General features: G+C 37.6%; 1 protein-coding gene across 6 annotated transcripts in view; it reads left to right on the forward strand.

Annotated features, from left to right (window-relative positions):
* NOL4 (nucleolar protein 4) overlaps positions 1 to 18,289 on the forward strand; it is a 414,205-nt gene that overhangs the window by 98,225 nt on the left and 297,691 nt on the right. For 2 of the 6 annotated variants that reach the window (XM_044920883.1, XM_044920885.1), the window contains exons 4-5: positions 984 to 1,019; positions 7,449 to 7,478. The exons of the other annotated variants lie outside the window; for them this stretch is intronic. In XM_044920883.1, coding sequence (XP_044776818.1) covers positions 984 to 1,019; positions 7,449 to 7,478 — 66 coding nt within the window. The remainder of the gene's footprint in view (positions 1 to 983; positions 1,020 to 7,448; positions 7,479 to 18,289) is intronic. 6 annotated transcript variants of the gene reach the window in all.

The following is an 18,289-nucleotide window of genomic DNA, read 5'->3' on the forward strand; positions in this document are numbered from 1 at the left end:
TTTTTCTGCATTTGTCCTTGTGTATATATGACTATTATTGCTGCACTGAATGTGTTTCCTTCAATATATTTGACTACAGTCAACTTTTGATTATCTACATTCACAGAACAGAGAGGAGGTATGGCTCATTCAAATATCACTTATATTTGAATTTAAAATATATCTTTGTACTGAAAATTGAATGCAAGCAGGCTTAGCAATTTGGAAGGTTACCCCCAAATTAATGATGTAATATTGTAAGAAATTATTGCGAGATGTTGTCTTCCGGTACTTAATTCTCAACTTCTGCCTGAGCTCCACCTTTGGGAATATATCAGTCTTCTCCAGTTGTCTTTTATCACGTGTATTTTATTCCAGGCTAAGCACAGTTGCCCTTCCAGTAACATAAGTTAGGGTGCGATTAGAGGATTAAGTTTCAAAGCTCTCTCTTCTACATGTAAAATGAGAGTGACTGCTGGAAATCCAGGAGCTAAGGGGAAAAGTCAGTGTTTTCAATAGAGAGAACAGTCTGCATATAAATGTGTATATGTACACACACACACACATACAACTTGTAGTGTGATTCAGTAAACCTACATGTATTATTCACATACATTGCTGCCAATAATTACATTCATTTAACTCAGAGTGGAGAACATATGCTAGAGCTAAAAGAAAATAGGCCAGAAGCCAGACAAACTCAGCTTCAGATTTCAAATCTAGCACTTCCTATCTATTCAGTTTTGGCAAATTATTTACTTTTTTCATCCCCCTTTTTAGAGGGAGATAACAATATGCATGGTGTGGTGAAATAAATGAGTTCCTGTGCGTAAAGTGCTTGGCATATGGTAAACCTTGGAATAGTATTATTTTGCCTTTATCCAGTCACTACTCACTTTCCAAGTAGAAGGACCAGCAGGACAATTAACACAGCTCTGCCATTGTTCCAGTTATAATTATGGATATAATCTCCTCTGCCCACCCTGATGCCTCTGTGTTGGGAGATAGAAATAATAATAACTTCTCATGCATCCTTTTATGTCAAACTCTAGATGTCACCATCCCTGGAAAGTCCACAGTGTAAATTTACCTGAGGTTTCACTGGGCAGAAGGGAAGCATGAAAGCAGGCCAGAGTTTCCTTGTTCAGAAGTTCTCCCGCTTGATGAAGTTTATGAGAATATCATTCATTTTTCTTTGCTTTTTCCAAAGTTTAAGTCTATTATATTAATTTCAAGTGAACTTTTTGAAAAATTTTAAAAGTGGTTCTTTTTAAAGAATGTGTTTTTAATATGAGTTGAACATCCCTTTCTAGGGATGTACATAGAAAAACGCATCATGTAGAATGTCTACATTCCTACTCTGAAAATTAAAAAAGGTACATCTTTATCTTATCAGATCTAGAACACTTAACCTTAAGACTTTAGTTAGCATAATTTTTGTTCTCTTCTTTTTATGAATACTTTATTGGCTTAGTGTTTCCACTGCTAAATAGAATATCTTAACTTGCACTGGTTTCTGCTGATTTGTTATGTAAAATTTTCTAGAGTTCTTGTCAACTTATAATGAGATTAATGAGCAAAATTTGTAGCCATCGTGGTGTGAAAAAATAACACTACACTAAAATTCAAGAGCTCCAAACAATTAATTTAACTTCTTTTTGGCTTAGGTTACCTTTCAGTTTTCTTTAAACTCTGAAGGAACAACACCAAAGAAAATGAAACAAAAAGTAGGGGGTGATGCCTGGGTGGCTCAGTTGGCTGAGCATCCTGCTCTTGATTTTGGCTCAGGTCATGATCTCAGGGTTGTAAGATCAAGCCTCACATCAGGCTACATGCTCAGTGGGGAGTCTGCTCGAGATTCTCTCTTCCTCTCCCTCTGTCCTTCCCCCCGCTCGTTCTCTCTCTCTAAAATAAATAAATCTAAAAAAATAAAAAAAACAACTCTGAAGCAATAACACCAACACTAATGGTGTGTATGGGACCATGACTGTGCTGGCAACACAATGGAGATAGTAACAAAAACGAGTAAATTAGTTGGCACCAGAAATGTGCAAACATAGGGAATGTATCCTGCTGTTATAAAGGCAGATTGGCTGAGAAGCATAGCATAGAGATAGAACATTTTGGCTCCACTCTTATCTAGAGAATTCTTCTGTAAATAATCATAATGATGATGATAAGAATAGTAATGAAAAGGATCTGTAGTCATTGGACTTCATATTTCCAGGAATTTAAAAGAGTAATCAAAGGAGAAAGCCACCAAATGTCAGATCTTCACTGCTCTCCTTTTTTTGTTAAAAATTTTGGGGTAATCTGAGCCATGTTATGAACGGGCAGCTTATTAGTTATAATATGATTTTAAGCTGCATCACAACACATGTGGCTGTTCCTCAGTTGCATTTATTCTTGTCTGGAACCTGAGGCTTTGCTGTATATCTCATTTGTTTATTTATGGTTTTTCTTTTGCATTTTCGTTGTAAACATAAATGATCATGTGACTGTCAGCATTGCCTGGCTTATGGTCCTATAGTCTGAGACAGCATTTAATAGGATTTGCTAGATCTTACTGTTGAAATATATCTACCTACCTAGTTCTGTGGTTAGGACCAGGGAGGCTTTGCTCTCCAAATCTATTTCCCTTCCCTATCACAGTGCCTCAAGTTTTACAGTTAGGATTTAAATTATTTGGGTTAAACCATTGACCCCTATATCTTTATATGGACTTCAAATATCCCTGGGCAAGAAAAGTTGGAGAACAAATAGCCTGCTAGCAGTCATGGGCATTTTGTATAATCATTTCATAAACTTGCTTCTGTCTCCCGTATCTAGCTGGGTTTAACTCAACCATAGAGAAGTCTACAGAAAGGGAATGCGGGATGCTCTAAGTCAACATTCCTACATCTCACACCCCAGGTAGCGTAGGATCTGCCTGATTTTTGTGGGAATCCCAGTGCAGCATTTCATATTATAGCTTTTGAAACATGTATGATATTTGGAAGTTGAGAACTCATGTCGTCAAGACAAGGATAAAAAGCCTTTACAAACCTCATTTGAAAATATTTTCCAAAAAGAGGGTACCATTTCTTATAATGAAATATTTTTAAAAGATGAGAGTACTGTTTTAAAAATAGATAGGAGGACGCTTGTTGCATGAGCGCTTGGTGTTATATGTAAGTGACAAATCTCTAAATTCTACACCTAAAACTAATATTACTAAGTATTAGATTTAAAGTATTAGATTTAAAACTATGAAATTTAAATAAGATTTCCTAGTAAAAGTACTATTCAGTCATGATTTACTAATAGAATATAACAATGTGTGCTTCTGCCCCTTCTCACTTCCTTTTGCCATTTTGAATTCTTCCCTTCCCTGCCACAGATCTAAATGCATGGATAGGGTGTTACTGAAGATAAGTGTTGAGGAAAATATTCTGTGGGACTTAGAAATTAATATTATGTCTATCAGCCATCTTCTTTGACTTAATGTGCAAAAATATCAAAGCAAATTAATATAACAAATAAATAGAGGTTCCTGTATTTTTTATATAGATGATACTTTTTATTTCATTATTACAAACTACAGCGTCTTAAATAACCAACTGTTCTGGATATTCAAATAGAGATAGAAAAAACCTTAAAATTATTCCAAATTCAAATATTTTTGCAGACACTCTTCAATATTGAGTTCAGTGATAATGTTATACAACAATTCAGTGATTTAGAAGGGTGTTTTACAATTAGTTTATCTTTGAGAGTTTATGAGTACAAAATATTACTCAGTTATAGATAAGATATTTTATGCTCCTTTTGTTAGCGTCCTTTCATTCGTTTGTTTTTGTATAAGTAGAGTAGATGTTTAAAAAAAAAAAAATCACACAGTTCCTGCTGATGGGGGGACCATGTCTCCACTGTATAAGCACATTTAGCAGAGGGCCGATCTCATAGGAGGTACTCAATAAGTACTTGTTGAAGGAATAAATTCTCCTTGTCTTTGTGAAATCCTTGCCTTTTTAATATCAGCTAAACAATACAGAGTTGTTACTATAAATAGAAATAATGAAATAAGACTAGTAAAGTATCCCATGGCTGTGAAGAGTGTGCACGTCCATGTTTACACTCAACACAGCCCCAGATTTATGCAGTTTTGGGGGTTCTCAATAAGGTAAAAAAAAATATTTAACACAAAGTTTCCTCATTTGCTTTCTAGGGAAAACGTCAGTGCTCCATGAAATAATGTACCCATCTTTGAGGCAGGATGTAAACACTTGACTTACTTTTCCAGAGATTGGTTTATTTTTATTAGATACACACTTATACCCACATATTCTACACAACCACACATACATAGGTTTTACAGAAGTGATTTCTATGTATTGGAAACAACCATTAAATTCAACATGGGACATATCATATTGGATCCACTTTTATGTTAGAGCAGCCCTATTGTTTTTGAAAACTAAAAATAATATTCAGCCTAATAAGTCAAATGTGTAAAACATCTCAGAAGGAAAAAAAAAATCAATGGCATGGCAATTAGAGTTATTAAACAGCCATTCTGAAGCAGAAGACTAGTATACCGCCATTCATCAAAATTGATTTATTTCTCATCTAGGTGTAGTTAGAATTAGCACAGGTGGGCAGATTAATGGTGCAAATCCATCATACTCAGAAGCTGTCTTTTTGGTAGTGGAGATCATCAAAAGACATAAGAGCTCACTGAAACCGGTTAATCATCAACGAATGTCACAAAACCTGTCATTAATAATTTTTGTATTAAACGATAATGTCCCAGTGAATAGATCTATTCCTTGAAAGGGAATTAACCTTTTGAAGAAACCATTAACTCTTTACGTTCAACCTAGTAAATTGCTACTTCAGTGCACCCTTGTGGTGAAAGTGAGCCAGTGCAGCTTTCTGACTACTGGGGATGATTCATGCCTCCTAGAGGATGATTTTCACTCAGATCCAGAGGTTTTAGGTATTCCTGGGTATGGTCATTGTATAATAAATAAAATCTCCTTAGGGCGCCTGGGTGGCTCAGTTGGTTAAGTGACTGCCTTCGGCTCAGGTCATGATCCTGGAGTCCCGGGATCAAGTCCTGCATCGGGCTCCCTGCTCGGCAGGGAGCCTGCTTCTCCCTCTGACCCTCCCCCCTCTCATGTGCTCTCTGTCTCTCTCATTCTCTCTGTCTCAAATAAATAAATAAAATCTTAAAAAAAAAAGAAAAAGAAAAAAAATCTCCTGAATTTCTTCAAGCATATGCCTGTGTGCACTTGTATAAATACGTATATATGTATTTAATTGGGATAAAATATGACAAGAAGAAGATATAAGTTGTGAATGACTAGTATGAGGTAGTACAGAGAAAATGGTGCTGGTTTTGATGTCAGCCGTACTTGGTTTAAATCCCAGATTAGGTGACTTCTATATGTATGAGTTGGCCATGTATTATTTGAAGGATTTTTATGAGGCTCAGAAATAACATATATGGTTTTAACATAGTAATTGCTTCAAACAGGATTGAAATAATGGAAATTTGATTTTTAAAATGCAGAGTTGCATGTGGGGTGACAGATGCTATAAACAGCTTCCTATTAACTAGATTTTGAAAGATCTATTTCTTTCTTTGTATTATCTGTGCTCCTCACTGGCCTATGGATAACACCCACCAGGTCTTCATTCTTGACTTTCCCAGAATTGAGATTATTATTCACTAGCTTTATCAGCAGCAGTTTTCATTTCATACTAGGTAAAAAGAAACCAGCCTTTGCCTATTTCTTATCTGTTTATCTGTTTACTCCTTTCCCTCCCCTCCCCCTCATTTTCCTGGGAATGCCCTCTCCCGATCAACACACAGCACAGCCATGTTTGAGTATGGCTCTGCTCTTTGGCTACAGTAATGGGAGAGGAGGTGAATCCCAAAAGAAACTGACCTACCTGCTACTTCTGAGAATTTGGAATTTCCACCGAGAAATTTCTATCTTGGTATGCTTTTTCTCTTTAGTAGAGTACATGTAAACATGGTATCTTTTGTCCTATGTATCCATTAGTTGTATAATTATTTGTGTAACCTAAGGTGACATTTCTCAGTTGGACCCTGTAGGCTTATGGGCAGGCAGTTGGCTTTTTTCAAATACTCCAAGCCATTTAACATCCTTTCCGTCTGAATGTTAAGTTCCAGCAACACCGACCCAGCTTCCTGTGATAATCAGAATGCAGCCCTGTTCTCTATTTCAGGTCACCTCTACAGCACAGTAAACACCCCAAGTTGAGAGAGATTTTCTTTCTTTTCTTTTTTTTTTTAAATTTTATTTTATTATGTCATGTTGGTCACCATACAATACATCATTAGTTTTTGATGTAGTGATCCACGATTCATTGTTTTCATATAACACCCAGTGCTCCATGCAGTACGTGCCTGCCTTAATACCTGTCACCAGACTAACCCATCCCCCCACCCCCGCCCCTCTAAAACCCTCAGTTTCTCAGAGTCCATAGTCTCTCATGGTTCACCTCTCCCTCCGATTTCCCCCCCTTCATTTTTCTCTTCCTTCTCCTAATGTCCTCCATGCTATTCCTTATGTTCCACAAATAAGTGAAACCATATGATAATTGACTTTCTCTGCTTGACTTATTTCACTTAGCATAATCTCCTCTAGTCCCATCCATGTTGATGTAAAAGTTGGGTATTCATCCTTTCTGATGGCTGAGTAATATTCCATTGTATATATAGACTACATCTTTATCCATTCATCTGTTGAAAGGCATCTCGGCTCTTTCCACAGTTTGGCTATTGCGGACATTGCTGCTATAAACATGGGGGTGCATATGACCCTTCTTTTCACTACGTCTGTGTCTTTGGGGTAAATACCGAGTAGTGCAATTGCTGGGTCATAGGGTAGCTCTATTTTTAATTTTCTCAGGAACCTCCACACTGTTTTCCCAAGTGGCTGTACCAACTTGCATTCCCACCAACAGTGTAAGAGGGTTCTCCTTTCTCCACAACCTCTCCAACATTTGTTGTTTCTTGCCTTGTCGATTTTTGCCATTCTAACTGGTGTAAGGTGGTATCTCAATGTGGTTTTGATTTGAATTTCCCTGATGGCTAATGATGATGAACATTTTTTCATGTGTCTGTTAGCCATTTGTATGTCTTCTTTGGAGAAGTGTCTATTCATGTCTTCTGCCTGTTTTTTGACTTGATTATTTGCTTTTTGGCTGTTGAGTTTGCGATGTTCTTTATAGATCATGGATACCAGACTTTTCTCTTTCATTTGCAAATATCTTCTCCCATTCTGTGGGTTGCCTCTTTGTTTTGTTGACTGTTTCCTTTGCTGTGCAGAAGTTTTTATCTTGATGAAGTCCCAAAAGTTCATTTTTGCTTTTGTTTCTCTAGCCTTTGGAGATGTATCTTGAAAGAAGTTGCTGTGGCCGATGTCCTAGAGTTTACTGCCTATGTTCTCTTCTAGGATTTTGATGGATTCCTGTCTCACATTGAGGTCTTTCATCGATTTTGAGTTTATCTTTGTGTATGGTGTTAAGAGACTGGTTGAGTTTCATTCTTCTGCATGTGGCTGTCCAATTTTCCCAGCACCATTTATTGAAGAGACTGTCTTTTTTCCATTGGACATTCTTTCCTGCTTTGTCGGAGATTATTTGACCATAGAGTTGAGGGTCCATATCTGGGCTCTCTATTCTGTTCCATTGGTCTATATGTCTGTTTTGGGGCCAGTACCATGCTGTCTTGGTGACCGCTGCTTTGTAATATAGCTTGAAATCGGGCAACGTGATGCCCCCAGCTTTGTTTTTCTTTTTCAACATTTCCTTGGCGATTTGGGGTCTTTTCTGATTCCATACAAATTTTAGGATTTATTCCAGCACTTTGAAAAATGTCATTGGAATTTTGATCAGGATGGCATTGAAGATATAGATTGCTCTGGGTAGCATAGACATTTTAACAATGTTTATTCTTCCAATCTATGAGCATGGATGGTTTTTCCATCTTTTTGTGTCTTCTTCAATTTCTTTCATGAGTGTTCTGTAGTTCCTAGAGTATAGATCCTTTACCTCTTTGGTTAGGTTTATTCCAAGGTATCTTATGGTTTTTGATGCTATTGTAAATGGAATCGTTTCTCTAATTTCTCTTTCTACAGTTGCATTGTTAGTGTATCAGAAAGCAACTGATTTCTGTGCATTGATTTTGTATCCTGCCACATTACTGAATTGCTGTATGAGTTCTAGTAATTTGGGGGTGGAGTCTTTTGGGTTTTCCACAAAGTATCACATCATCTGCGAAAAGAGAGTGTTTGACTTCTTCTTTGCCAATTTGAATACCTTTTATTTCTTTTTGTTGTCTGATTGCTGTTGCTAGGACTTCTAGTAATATTTTGAACAATAGTGGTGAGAGTGGGCATCCTTGACGTGTTTCTGATCTTAAGGGAAAGGCTCTCAGCTTTTCCCCATTGAGGATGATATTCGCTGTGGGTTTTTCATAGATGGATTTTATGAACTTGAGGAATGTTCCCTCTATCCCTATACTCTGAAGAGTTTTAATCAGGAAAGGTTGCTGTATTTTGTCAAATGCTTTTTCTGCATCAATTGAGGGGGCCATATGGTTCTTCTCTCTCTTCTTATTAATGTGTTCTATCACATTGATTGATTTGTGAATGTTGAACCACTCTTGCATCCCGGGGATAAATCCCACTTGGTTGTGGTGGATGATCCTTTTAATGTATTGTTGGATCCTATTAGCTAGGATTTTGTTGAGGATTTTGGAATCCATCTTTATCAGAGATATCAGTCTGAAATTCTCCTTTTTGATGGGGTCTTTGCCTGGTTTGGGGATTAAGGCAATGCTGGCCTCATAGAATGAGTCTGGAAGCTTTCCTTCTGTTTCTATTTTTTGAGACAGCTTCAGGAGAATAGGTATTATTTCTTCTTTGATTGTTTGGTAGAATTCCCCAGGGAATCCATCAGGCCCCGGACTCTTGTTTTTTGGGAAGTTTTTGATCATTGCTTCAATCTCGTTACTGGTTATTGGCCTATTCAGATTGTCAATTTCTTCCTGTTTCAGTCTTGAGAGTTTATAGGCTTCCAGGAAGGCATCCATTTCATCCAGGTTGCTCAGCTTATTGGCATATAGTTGTTGATAATAATTTCTAATAATTGTTTCTATTGCCTTGGTGTTAGTCATGATCTCTCCCCTTTCACTCATAATTTTATTAATTTAGGGCCTTTCTCTTTTCTTTTGGATAAGTCTGGCCAGTGGTTTATTGATCTTATTAATTCTTTCAAAGAACCAGCTTCTAGTTTCGTTGATCTGATCTATTGTGTTTCTGGTTTCTAATTCATTGATCTCTGCTCTAATCTTAATTATTTCTCTTCTAATGTGTGGCTTAGGCATCGTTTTTTGCTTTTTCTCTAGTTCTTTAAGGTGTAGAATTAGTTGGTGAATTCGGGATTTTTCTATTTTTTTGAGTGAGGCTTGGATGACTATGTATTTCCCCCTTAGGACCGCCTTTGCAGCATCCCATAGGTTTTGGACCGATGTGTTTTCGTTCTCATTGGTTTCCATGAATTGTTTAAGTTCTTCTTCGATTTCCTGGTTGACCCAAACATTCTTGAGCAGAGTGGTCTTTAGCTTCCAAGTGTTTCAATTTCTTCCAAATTTTTTCTTGTGATTGAGTTCCAGTTTTAAAGCATTATGATCTGAGAATATGCAGGGAATAATCTCAATCTTTTGGTATCAGCTGTGACCTGATTTGTGACCCAGTATGTGGTCTTTTCTGGAGAAATTTCCTTGTGCGCTCGAAAAGACTTGAGTATTCTGTTGTTTTAGGGTGGAACGTTTTGTATATATCTATGAGGTCCATCTGGTCCAGTGTGTCATTCAAAGGTCTTGTTTCTTTGTTGATTTTCTCCTTAGATGATCTGTCTGTTGCTGAGAGTGGAATATTGAGGTCTCCTACAATTAATGTATTGTTATAAATATGACTCTTTATTTTGGTTAACAGATGGCTTATGTAGATGGCTGCTCCCATGTTGGGGGTGTAGATATTTACAATTGTTAGATCTTCTTGTTGGATAGGCCCTTTAAGAATGATATAGTGTCTTCTGTGTCTCTAACTACAGTCTTCAGTTTAAAATCTAATTTGTCTGATATAAGAATTGCTACCCCAGCTTTCTTTTGAGGTCTGTTGGCATGGAAGGTGGATCTCCATCCCTTCACTTTCAGTCTGGGTGTATCTTTAGGTTCAAAATGAGTCTCTTGTAGACAGCATACGGATGGATCCTGTCTTTTATCCAATCTGCAACCCTGTGCCGCTTTATGGGAGCATTTAGGCCATTCACATTGAGAGTGATTATTGAAAGATATGAATTGTCATCATGTTGCCTGTGAAGACCTTGTGTTTATAGATTGTCCCTGTAAATTTCTTTTCTATATCACTCTTGGGGCCTTTCTACTTTTATAGAACCCTCCTTAATATTTCTTGCAGGACGGGCTTAGTGGTCACATATTCTTTCAGTTTCTGCCGGTCGTGGAAGCTCTGCATCTCTCCATCCATTCTAAATGAAAGCCTTGCCGGATCAAGTATTCTTGGCTGCTGTTTTCCTCATTTAGTACCCTGAATATGTCTTGCCAAGCCTTTCTGGCTTGCCAGGTCTCTGTGGATAGGTCTGACATTATTTTGATGTTCCTCCCTCTGTACGTAAGGAATCTCTTCCCCCTAACTGCCCTTAAGATGGTTTCCTTGGTTCTAAGATTTGCGAATTTTACTATTACATGCCGGGGCATTGGCCTGTTTTCCTTGATCTTGGGAGGGGTCCTCTCTGCCTCTAGGACACGAATGTTTGTTTCATTCCCCAGATTAGGGAAGTTCTCAGCTACGATTTGCTCAAATGTATCTTCTAGTCCTCTCTCTCTCCACCCCCTCAGGGATTCCAATAATTCTTAGTATCTCAAAATATTGTTTTCATTATTTGCCAGTTGTTGAGCAATTCAAGAATTCACACAATGATTTCTGCATCTGTGGCACATGGTTAGCATCTCCTGACTGCTTTGCCTGCACAAATCTGTGAGGGTTGTGTAACTTGAGATCAAGCCCAGCCTGTGGTCCTGCTTCAGGCTCCATGCTCAGTGGGGAGTCTGAGATCACAGTCTGTTTTTCAGTGAGCTCTCCAGGCCACACTATCTCCGTTTCTGTCTGTGCTGCTATAAACTGCAGCGTCCTGGGTTGTGTGCCCCTCAGCAGGCTCCCAGTCCTTGCCTCCAGGTTGGGGCATGGGGGCACTCTGCCCTTTGTGCTTCTAAAACCGCCAGCTGCCCCCAGATCGCTCGCGCGACCCCGCCGCTCCAGTTTCCGTCTGGGTTTCTGCCCTAAAGTCCTTTCCCTGCCACTATCGGTCTGCGAGTCTGTGCCCCGTCCCCAGTGGGGGAGGTTGTCGCTCACTGGTGGTGTAGGATCCCCACGGCGAGGCTCCCTCCCCCTTCCATTTATCTTCCGATATGTGCCCATGGAATCACAGCTCCTTGCTTCATACCTTGAAACCAAGGGCCTGTGATATTCTGTTTGTAGAGATCCATATTTATCTTCTTACATCTCAGGCTGATTTCATGGGTGTTCGGAGTATCTGGTAGATATCCAGCTCAATTCCAGGGACCGGTTGGAATAGGGTCCTACTCCTACTCCTTCTCCTCCCCCATCTTTTCCCCCCTTAAGAGGCATTTTCTAAAGGAAACCATCTCTGGCCAGTTTTCTACTTAGTATCTCAAAATATTGTTTTCATTATTTGCCAGTTGTTGAGCAATTCAAGAATTCACACAATGATTTCTGCATCTGTGGCACATGGTTAGCATCTCCTGACTGCTTTGCCTGCACAAATCTGTGAGGGTTGTGTAACTTGAGATCAAGCCCAGCCTGTGGTCCTGCTTCAGGCTCCATGCTCAGTGGGGAGTCTGCTAAAGGTTCTCTCTCCTTCACCTCCTCCCACCCCCTGTCTCCTCTCTCTCATAAATAAATAAATCTTTAAAAAAAATTATTTTCAGGCTCTAACTCATATTTTCATTCATCTAGTTAAATGTATCCTGTGAAATTGCCAGATTTAATGAATAAGACACAGGATGCCCAGTTATATTTGAATTTCAGATAAACAATAATTTTTAATAGAAGTTTGTCCCAATGTTGCATGTCTATCTGGAATTCATATTTAATTGGCAAAGCTGTTTTATCTACTACCATTAATCTTATTTAAAAATCAGCACTAGACCCTAAGGGTAGAAAAAATTGTGGCACCTCCCCTCATCTGTAATGCAAAATAAAAACTGTACTAAGTCCCAAATAAGTGTAAGGATGATCTGATTTTGCCATGTTATACTCAGTTGCTTTTTAAAAAACCTAACAGTAGTTCGGGTTTTGAAGCAAAAATTGTTGAGGTCCAGAGTGAATGCAGACTTGATATATAGGCAGGCCAAATATCTGGCTTTTTGTCTAATTGATTATTGCTATGCGTGTACTTTTTACCTAAGGGTATTTATGTTGAGTCCTGATGAAAGCATTTTTCAGAATCACTTTGGAATTAATCAAACACTTACCAATAGGTGAGTCCAATAATTTGATGTATCCAGGCACATTGGTGGTGTAGAACCATATCTAGCTGTATGCAGGGATAATTATACTGTCTGTGCATTCAGTAGATATTTGTTAAAGAAGTAAATGTTTAGGTGAAAAATGTCTTCATCTTTGAAAGACAGTTTCCATATGCACCTCTGCAAATTAATAATTACCTCTGTAGAAGTACAACGATGCTTACTGCTCATCTTTTCTCATGCATGAAATGGGTAATAGAGAACCCATATAAATATAAGGGCAAACCATTGGCTAGACATTTCAATTTCGTAATACACCTAGAAAAATATCCGAGTGAGGTGTTATAACATTTGCAAACTTTTTTTTTAATTGTCCGAATTCCATCTTTTCAAATGTATTCAAAGATACACAATGCATAAAGTAGATAAAGGCAGGGTAGCCCTTGTTGAATAAGAGATGTTACACTGTACCAAGAATTCCATTCCCCAGTAGAGGTTTCTCTGGACTATGGTGTGCTATTTCTTTATGAATCAGGACATATGAGGTCTTTAATAACATTTAGATTTATAGGCTTTATTCAATGATAGTTAAATTTTATTAGTTTTTTAAAAATATGTTTTCTATAGTTGTATTATCCAGTTATGTACATTGCAGGTGGTTTGTGATAGAATAGCAGAATATTAAATATCACAATACTAAATATAACAAGATAAATTTCACTAGGAGATTATTTCTAATTTATTTTTTGTTCAGAATCTCAAGAGTGTACATATGAGAAAATATCAAAAGTTTGGTCCCAAGCGCAAATTCTTCCGTAAGGGTACTGCATGGTCAGCAACAAACATGTTTTTAATGTTATCATTCCAGTAAAATAAAAGTATTACTGCTATTCTCATTTTTATAAAATAAAGGCAACGGTAATTTAAAAAATAGTGTGATTAGACCAGTTTTATTTGCTCTGAGGCTCAGTATCTGAAATGGAGCATACTATACCAAGGCAGCAAGCTGAGGAGTAATGTAATTTAATGGAATGGAATAGAATTTATAATGAAATTCAGCAGAGCCTCCTAGTTTTCCAAATTACTGATATTTAGTAACATTAATTTTGTTTGTTTTTGTTTTGTTTTTTGCTAAAACCTTAGTGAACTTAGGACAAAATGGTGTGATTTGGGTGGATAAATCTTTTGGCTTTAGCCATTTTGTTTTCCTTTAAAAAGTGGTTGCTAATGCACATGACCAGTGTCATGTAATATCTCTATTTCAGTTCATGGGTTAGTTTTGCATTTTAAGCCGAGCATGCCTTCTCTATTGGTGAATTTCCTTAAATAATTGGAATTCTTATTCCTTTAAAAATAGGCTACTCATACTCCTTGTACTTTCTATTAAAAAGGAAGTCCTATGCGTTTAGTTCCTGGCTGTTAAATATTACAACATTGTTGTTGCAAAGCCCATCACTTTAACCATCAGTTCTGCGGAATAGCCTCCAGGTGGCGCTCTCCATTGTTAGTGTGCAGTCTGATGTGTTTCTTGTGAAGCTTTGTAACCCAAGCCCAGACACAGAGTTTGACTGCCCCTTGTATTCAGAATGGTCGCCTCAAACCTGCTAGAGCATCTTAAACTTACAAAGAACCTCACACCAGAGAACATTATAAACATTTCAGGATATTAACCTAGGCTGTGAGGTTAATATTCCAACTCTTTATGGATGAGACAGTCTCTCTCTCTCTCTCTCTTCTCTCTCTTTTAATGCTGATAAGCAGGAGAGGCTAGAAAATATAGTGATTAAGGGGATAGTCTCCAAAACCAGATTATCACCTGAGTCCTTTCTCTTTACTTGTTTGACAAGTTATAAAACCTCTCTGAAGCTTAGTTTCCTCATCTTTTAAACAAAGATGACAATGGTGATGATAGTAATCTATTCTTGGGATTGTTGGGAGGATCAAAGGATAAAATCCATGTAAAATCCTTGCTTAGTATAATCCAGTTATTAAGGACTCAATTAATGGAAAACTTAAACACACATGTATTATTTAGGAAGCATTTCCTTTTTTGTAAAACAGCAACAGTGAGTAATAGTTGTCATATATTGAGTGAGAATCTTAATTTTGAGAACTGTCCATTCTCTACTATAACAGGAACCAGAGTATTGCAGGTATATGTGGCAGCTGAATACATTTAGAGCACCTTTCTTCTGAAAATGTTCAGAAATTAAACAGTTAAATATAGAGAAGAGGCTTGGGACTGAGGAAGAAAGACATAGGACAAGTAGTCCTGTTTTAAAATTCTTCTCTGTTAGCTGTGTTGTTACCAAAATTTTATGGCTTGGGTTAATGAGATAAACTTGCATCATATAACTGTGAGACACAGAGTCTGAGAAAATACAGCAAAGCAATGGTTTATTATTACATTGTTTTGATTAACTGACCAAGTTCTTCAACTTTTCTAACTTGATGTTACTTCATGTATTCAGATCCAGGTAGGAAAGATTTACTTCTGAAGACAAAGCTCTGCTATTCAAAAGTAAATGTAAGAAAATTTTAAGAATTATATATTATTGAATTTACAAGATAAGATTTGCAAATCAATTTAACCACAGTTGCTCTTTTGTTTCCATTCTTTCGGATCACTGACATTTTTACCCTAACTGAACTGTGTTGAGAGGAAGCCAGAATTTGGCTTTATAGTTGTAAGATTTTGAAAAAAATATTTTCTTCTTTCTTCAGAGTGGCAGGGACATTGACAAGGTAAAATGCCCATCCTCTTTTTAATTTTTTTTTTTTTAAGATTTTATTTATTTGTGAGAGAGAGAATGAGAGACAGAGAACATGAGAGGGAGGAGGGTCAGAGGGAGAAGCAGACTCCCTGCCGAGCAGGGAGCCCGATGCGGGACTCGATCCCGGGACTCCAGGATCATGACCTGAGCCGAAGGCAGTTGCTTAACCAACTGAGCCACCCAGGCGCCCCCCATCCTCTTTTCAATCATAATATTTGCCAGTAAACTTTTCAAAAATGTGCTCCCAGTAGTTTGTTGTTGTTGTTTTAACCCACAAGTGGAAGATCAATAGCAGTGTCCCTTATGGGACTTGATCATTAGGCCTTCTTCAGGTGGATTTCTTTATCATTAGATTACTAATGTCATACTGTCTTTGCTATCGAGGCCAGTTTTATTGTTTACTCTATCAAAAGATGCTGCAGTTCCATTATTCTTATGTAGAAGTATTACCATATTTTTTTTTGATGGGAGAAGTCATTTCTACTTCTAGTTTATGATAATAATTTGATTCATGATATTTGGCATTATTGATGAACTCTGGTTTTAATGGACCTAGGATGTAATATTTTCATTGCAAACAGTATTAATGATGTCCAAAACACAGAGGAATTAAGGTCTTTAGAACTGGTAAGAAATGAAAAAAACAAGTTGTGCCACAACATCTCCTCCCCTCTCAACCGTAGCTATTTCAAAGTTAAAAGCAACACCAACAGGGGGCACGTGGGTGGCTCAGTTGTTAAGCATCTGCCTTCGGCTCAGGTCATGATCCCAGGGTCCTGGGATCAAGCCCCGCATCGGGCTCCCTGCTCAGCAGGAAGCCTGCTTCTCCCTCTCCCACTCCCCCTGCTTGTGTTCCCTCTCTGGCTATCTCTCTCTCTATCAAATAAATATATAAATAAATCTTAAAAAAAAAAAAAAAAAAGCAACACCAACAGAATCTTCAGCCATAACTGAAGTTTAGTGAAGTTTCACAAGTGCTGACTTTGTCCTGTGAGGATACTTTGATACTTCAGGTGTTTTTGAAATATACAATTTTTAAAAATCTATTTTGACATTTCTGCTTTCCTTGGACACTACACATTTCTCTATTGGATAAGGCCACCATGGTCCATTCAATTTATAGAAATAGACAAGGATTTGGGAGATCCAGGCTTGAGTTCCAGCTCTTTGCTTTGTCCTCTGTTGTGTAACGATGGCAGTTCATTTCATCTCTTCATACCAATCAATCCACTTATCAGATCTGTTTAGCTACTGTTTAAAATAATGAATGCAAAAAGTCAATGAAAAATATAAAGCATTATATAAATCTAAGAAAACAAGTCTGGATTCTTAGGAAAAAAAAGCATTTTTATGAAAGAGATGCCTCATAATTATTTACATAATAAATAGTGTTTGGTCATTAGTTTATAAATTTCTATATGGTTAGGTTCTCATCCTTCCTTTGGATGTTAATTTCTATTAATAAGCAATATATGTGCCTTGTCGGGGCACCTGGGTGGCTCAGTTGGTTGGGCGACTGCCTTCGGCTCAGGTCGTGATCCCAGGGTCCTGGGATCGAGTCCCGGGTCGGGCTCCCTGCTCAGCGGGAAGCCTGCTTCTCCCTCTCCCACTCCCCCTGCTTGTGTTCCCGCTCTCGCTGTGTCTCTCTCTGTCAAATAAATAAATAAAAATTTAAAAAAAAAAAAATATATATGTGCCTTGTCATAAGGCAGTTGTCTTTTTAGTGTTTAGTTCAGAGAGAGCAAGACTAATATCCATTCGTGTTTTGTTTTGCTTCTTATTACTAACAAGATGCAGTGTTTCTGCATGAACAAATTCTAAGTAAATACTCTCTATCCTTCCAAAATATAAAGATATTTCTAAGAATACATTTTCAAGTGAAGTATTAATCTCATCAGTGTTCTTGAAAATGTTCTGTCCTCTATATTCAAAGCTCAGTTTCTATCCCAGAAACAAATAAGTGGATTAGATTTGAAGAGTGGGTCAAGGAAAAAGACATTTATGCATGATTAAAGCATTTTATGTAATTAATTATAGTATTGGTAGAATGGTATTTCAAATATCCAAGTCAAAATATTTTTCAATTTTGGTCCTTTACTTCCAGGTTTTATTTGCAACAGCTATTACATATTGCATAAAGGATGTTAGGACTTTGATGAATGGACAGCAGAAGAACACATCTCTGAGTTTTATCACTGCTTATGAATATCTATTTAAAGTTGACTTAGCATTTCAAATGTTCACTCCCAGCAAATGGAAACAGAGCCTTTCATTAGAGTAGGAACCATAAGGGCATTTAGCCCCTGCCTCAATTTCTAAAGAGGCTTCACGTGTGGGCTTTCAATGTTATCTCTAAATGGGGTTACTGGAGGGTACCGACAGGATCAAAAGACAGGGCTTTAATTATGAAATGTATTTATTCAAATGTACCATAATTTAAGAACTTTTTAAGGATATTTCTTCATTTTTAAAAATACTCTAAGTACTTCAGCAATGAAGGTTGCCTAGGATTCTTAAATTCAAAGAAGCCAGGGAGGAAAAATTCTAGATAAGGAAAAAGAAATTATTTTCCGTCTTCACCTGCATGGCCAGAGAAATATTATTTCAGAAATGAGTGTGAGATGTAATGAGTCTGTTCTGGGGGTCTTTTGTCCTTGTGCTTAAGAAGACTCCGGGGTCTGCGGGCCCCAGTGAGCTTGAGGTGGGGAAGAAAGGATTTGAGGAGAGTGGGATGCCTTGGCAGGTCTCCCCATAAAATGGATTTTGAACACCAAGAAAAATCCCCCCAAGTAAGTGCTTTTATCCACTTACACAACATGGAGTGACATGCCAAGTGCTGTGCTGGAATAACATTGCAGAGAATAGTGTGATAAAAGACTTGCTGAATTTTTTTTCTAAGATACAAAGTGGGACTTTATATTTTTCCATGTACACATGAACACAAACATAT

This window comes from Neomonachus schauinslandi, chromosome 14, assembly GCF_002201575.2.
Source record: "Neomonachus schauinslandi chromosome 14, ASM220157v2, whole genome shotgun sequence".
In the NCBI taxonomy this organism is placed as follows: domain Eukaryota; kingdom Metazoa; phylum Chordata; class Mammalia; order Carnivora; family Phocidae; genus Neomonachus; species Neomonachus schauinslandi.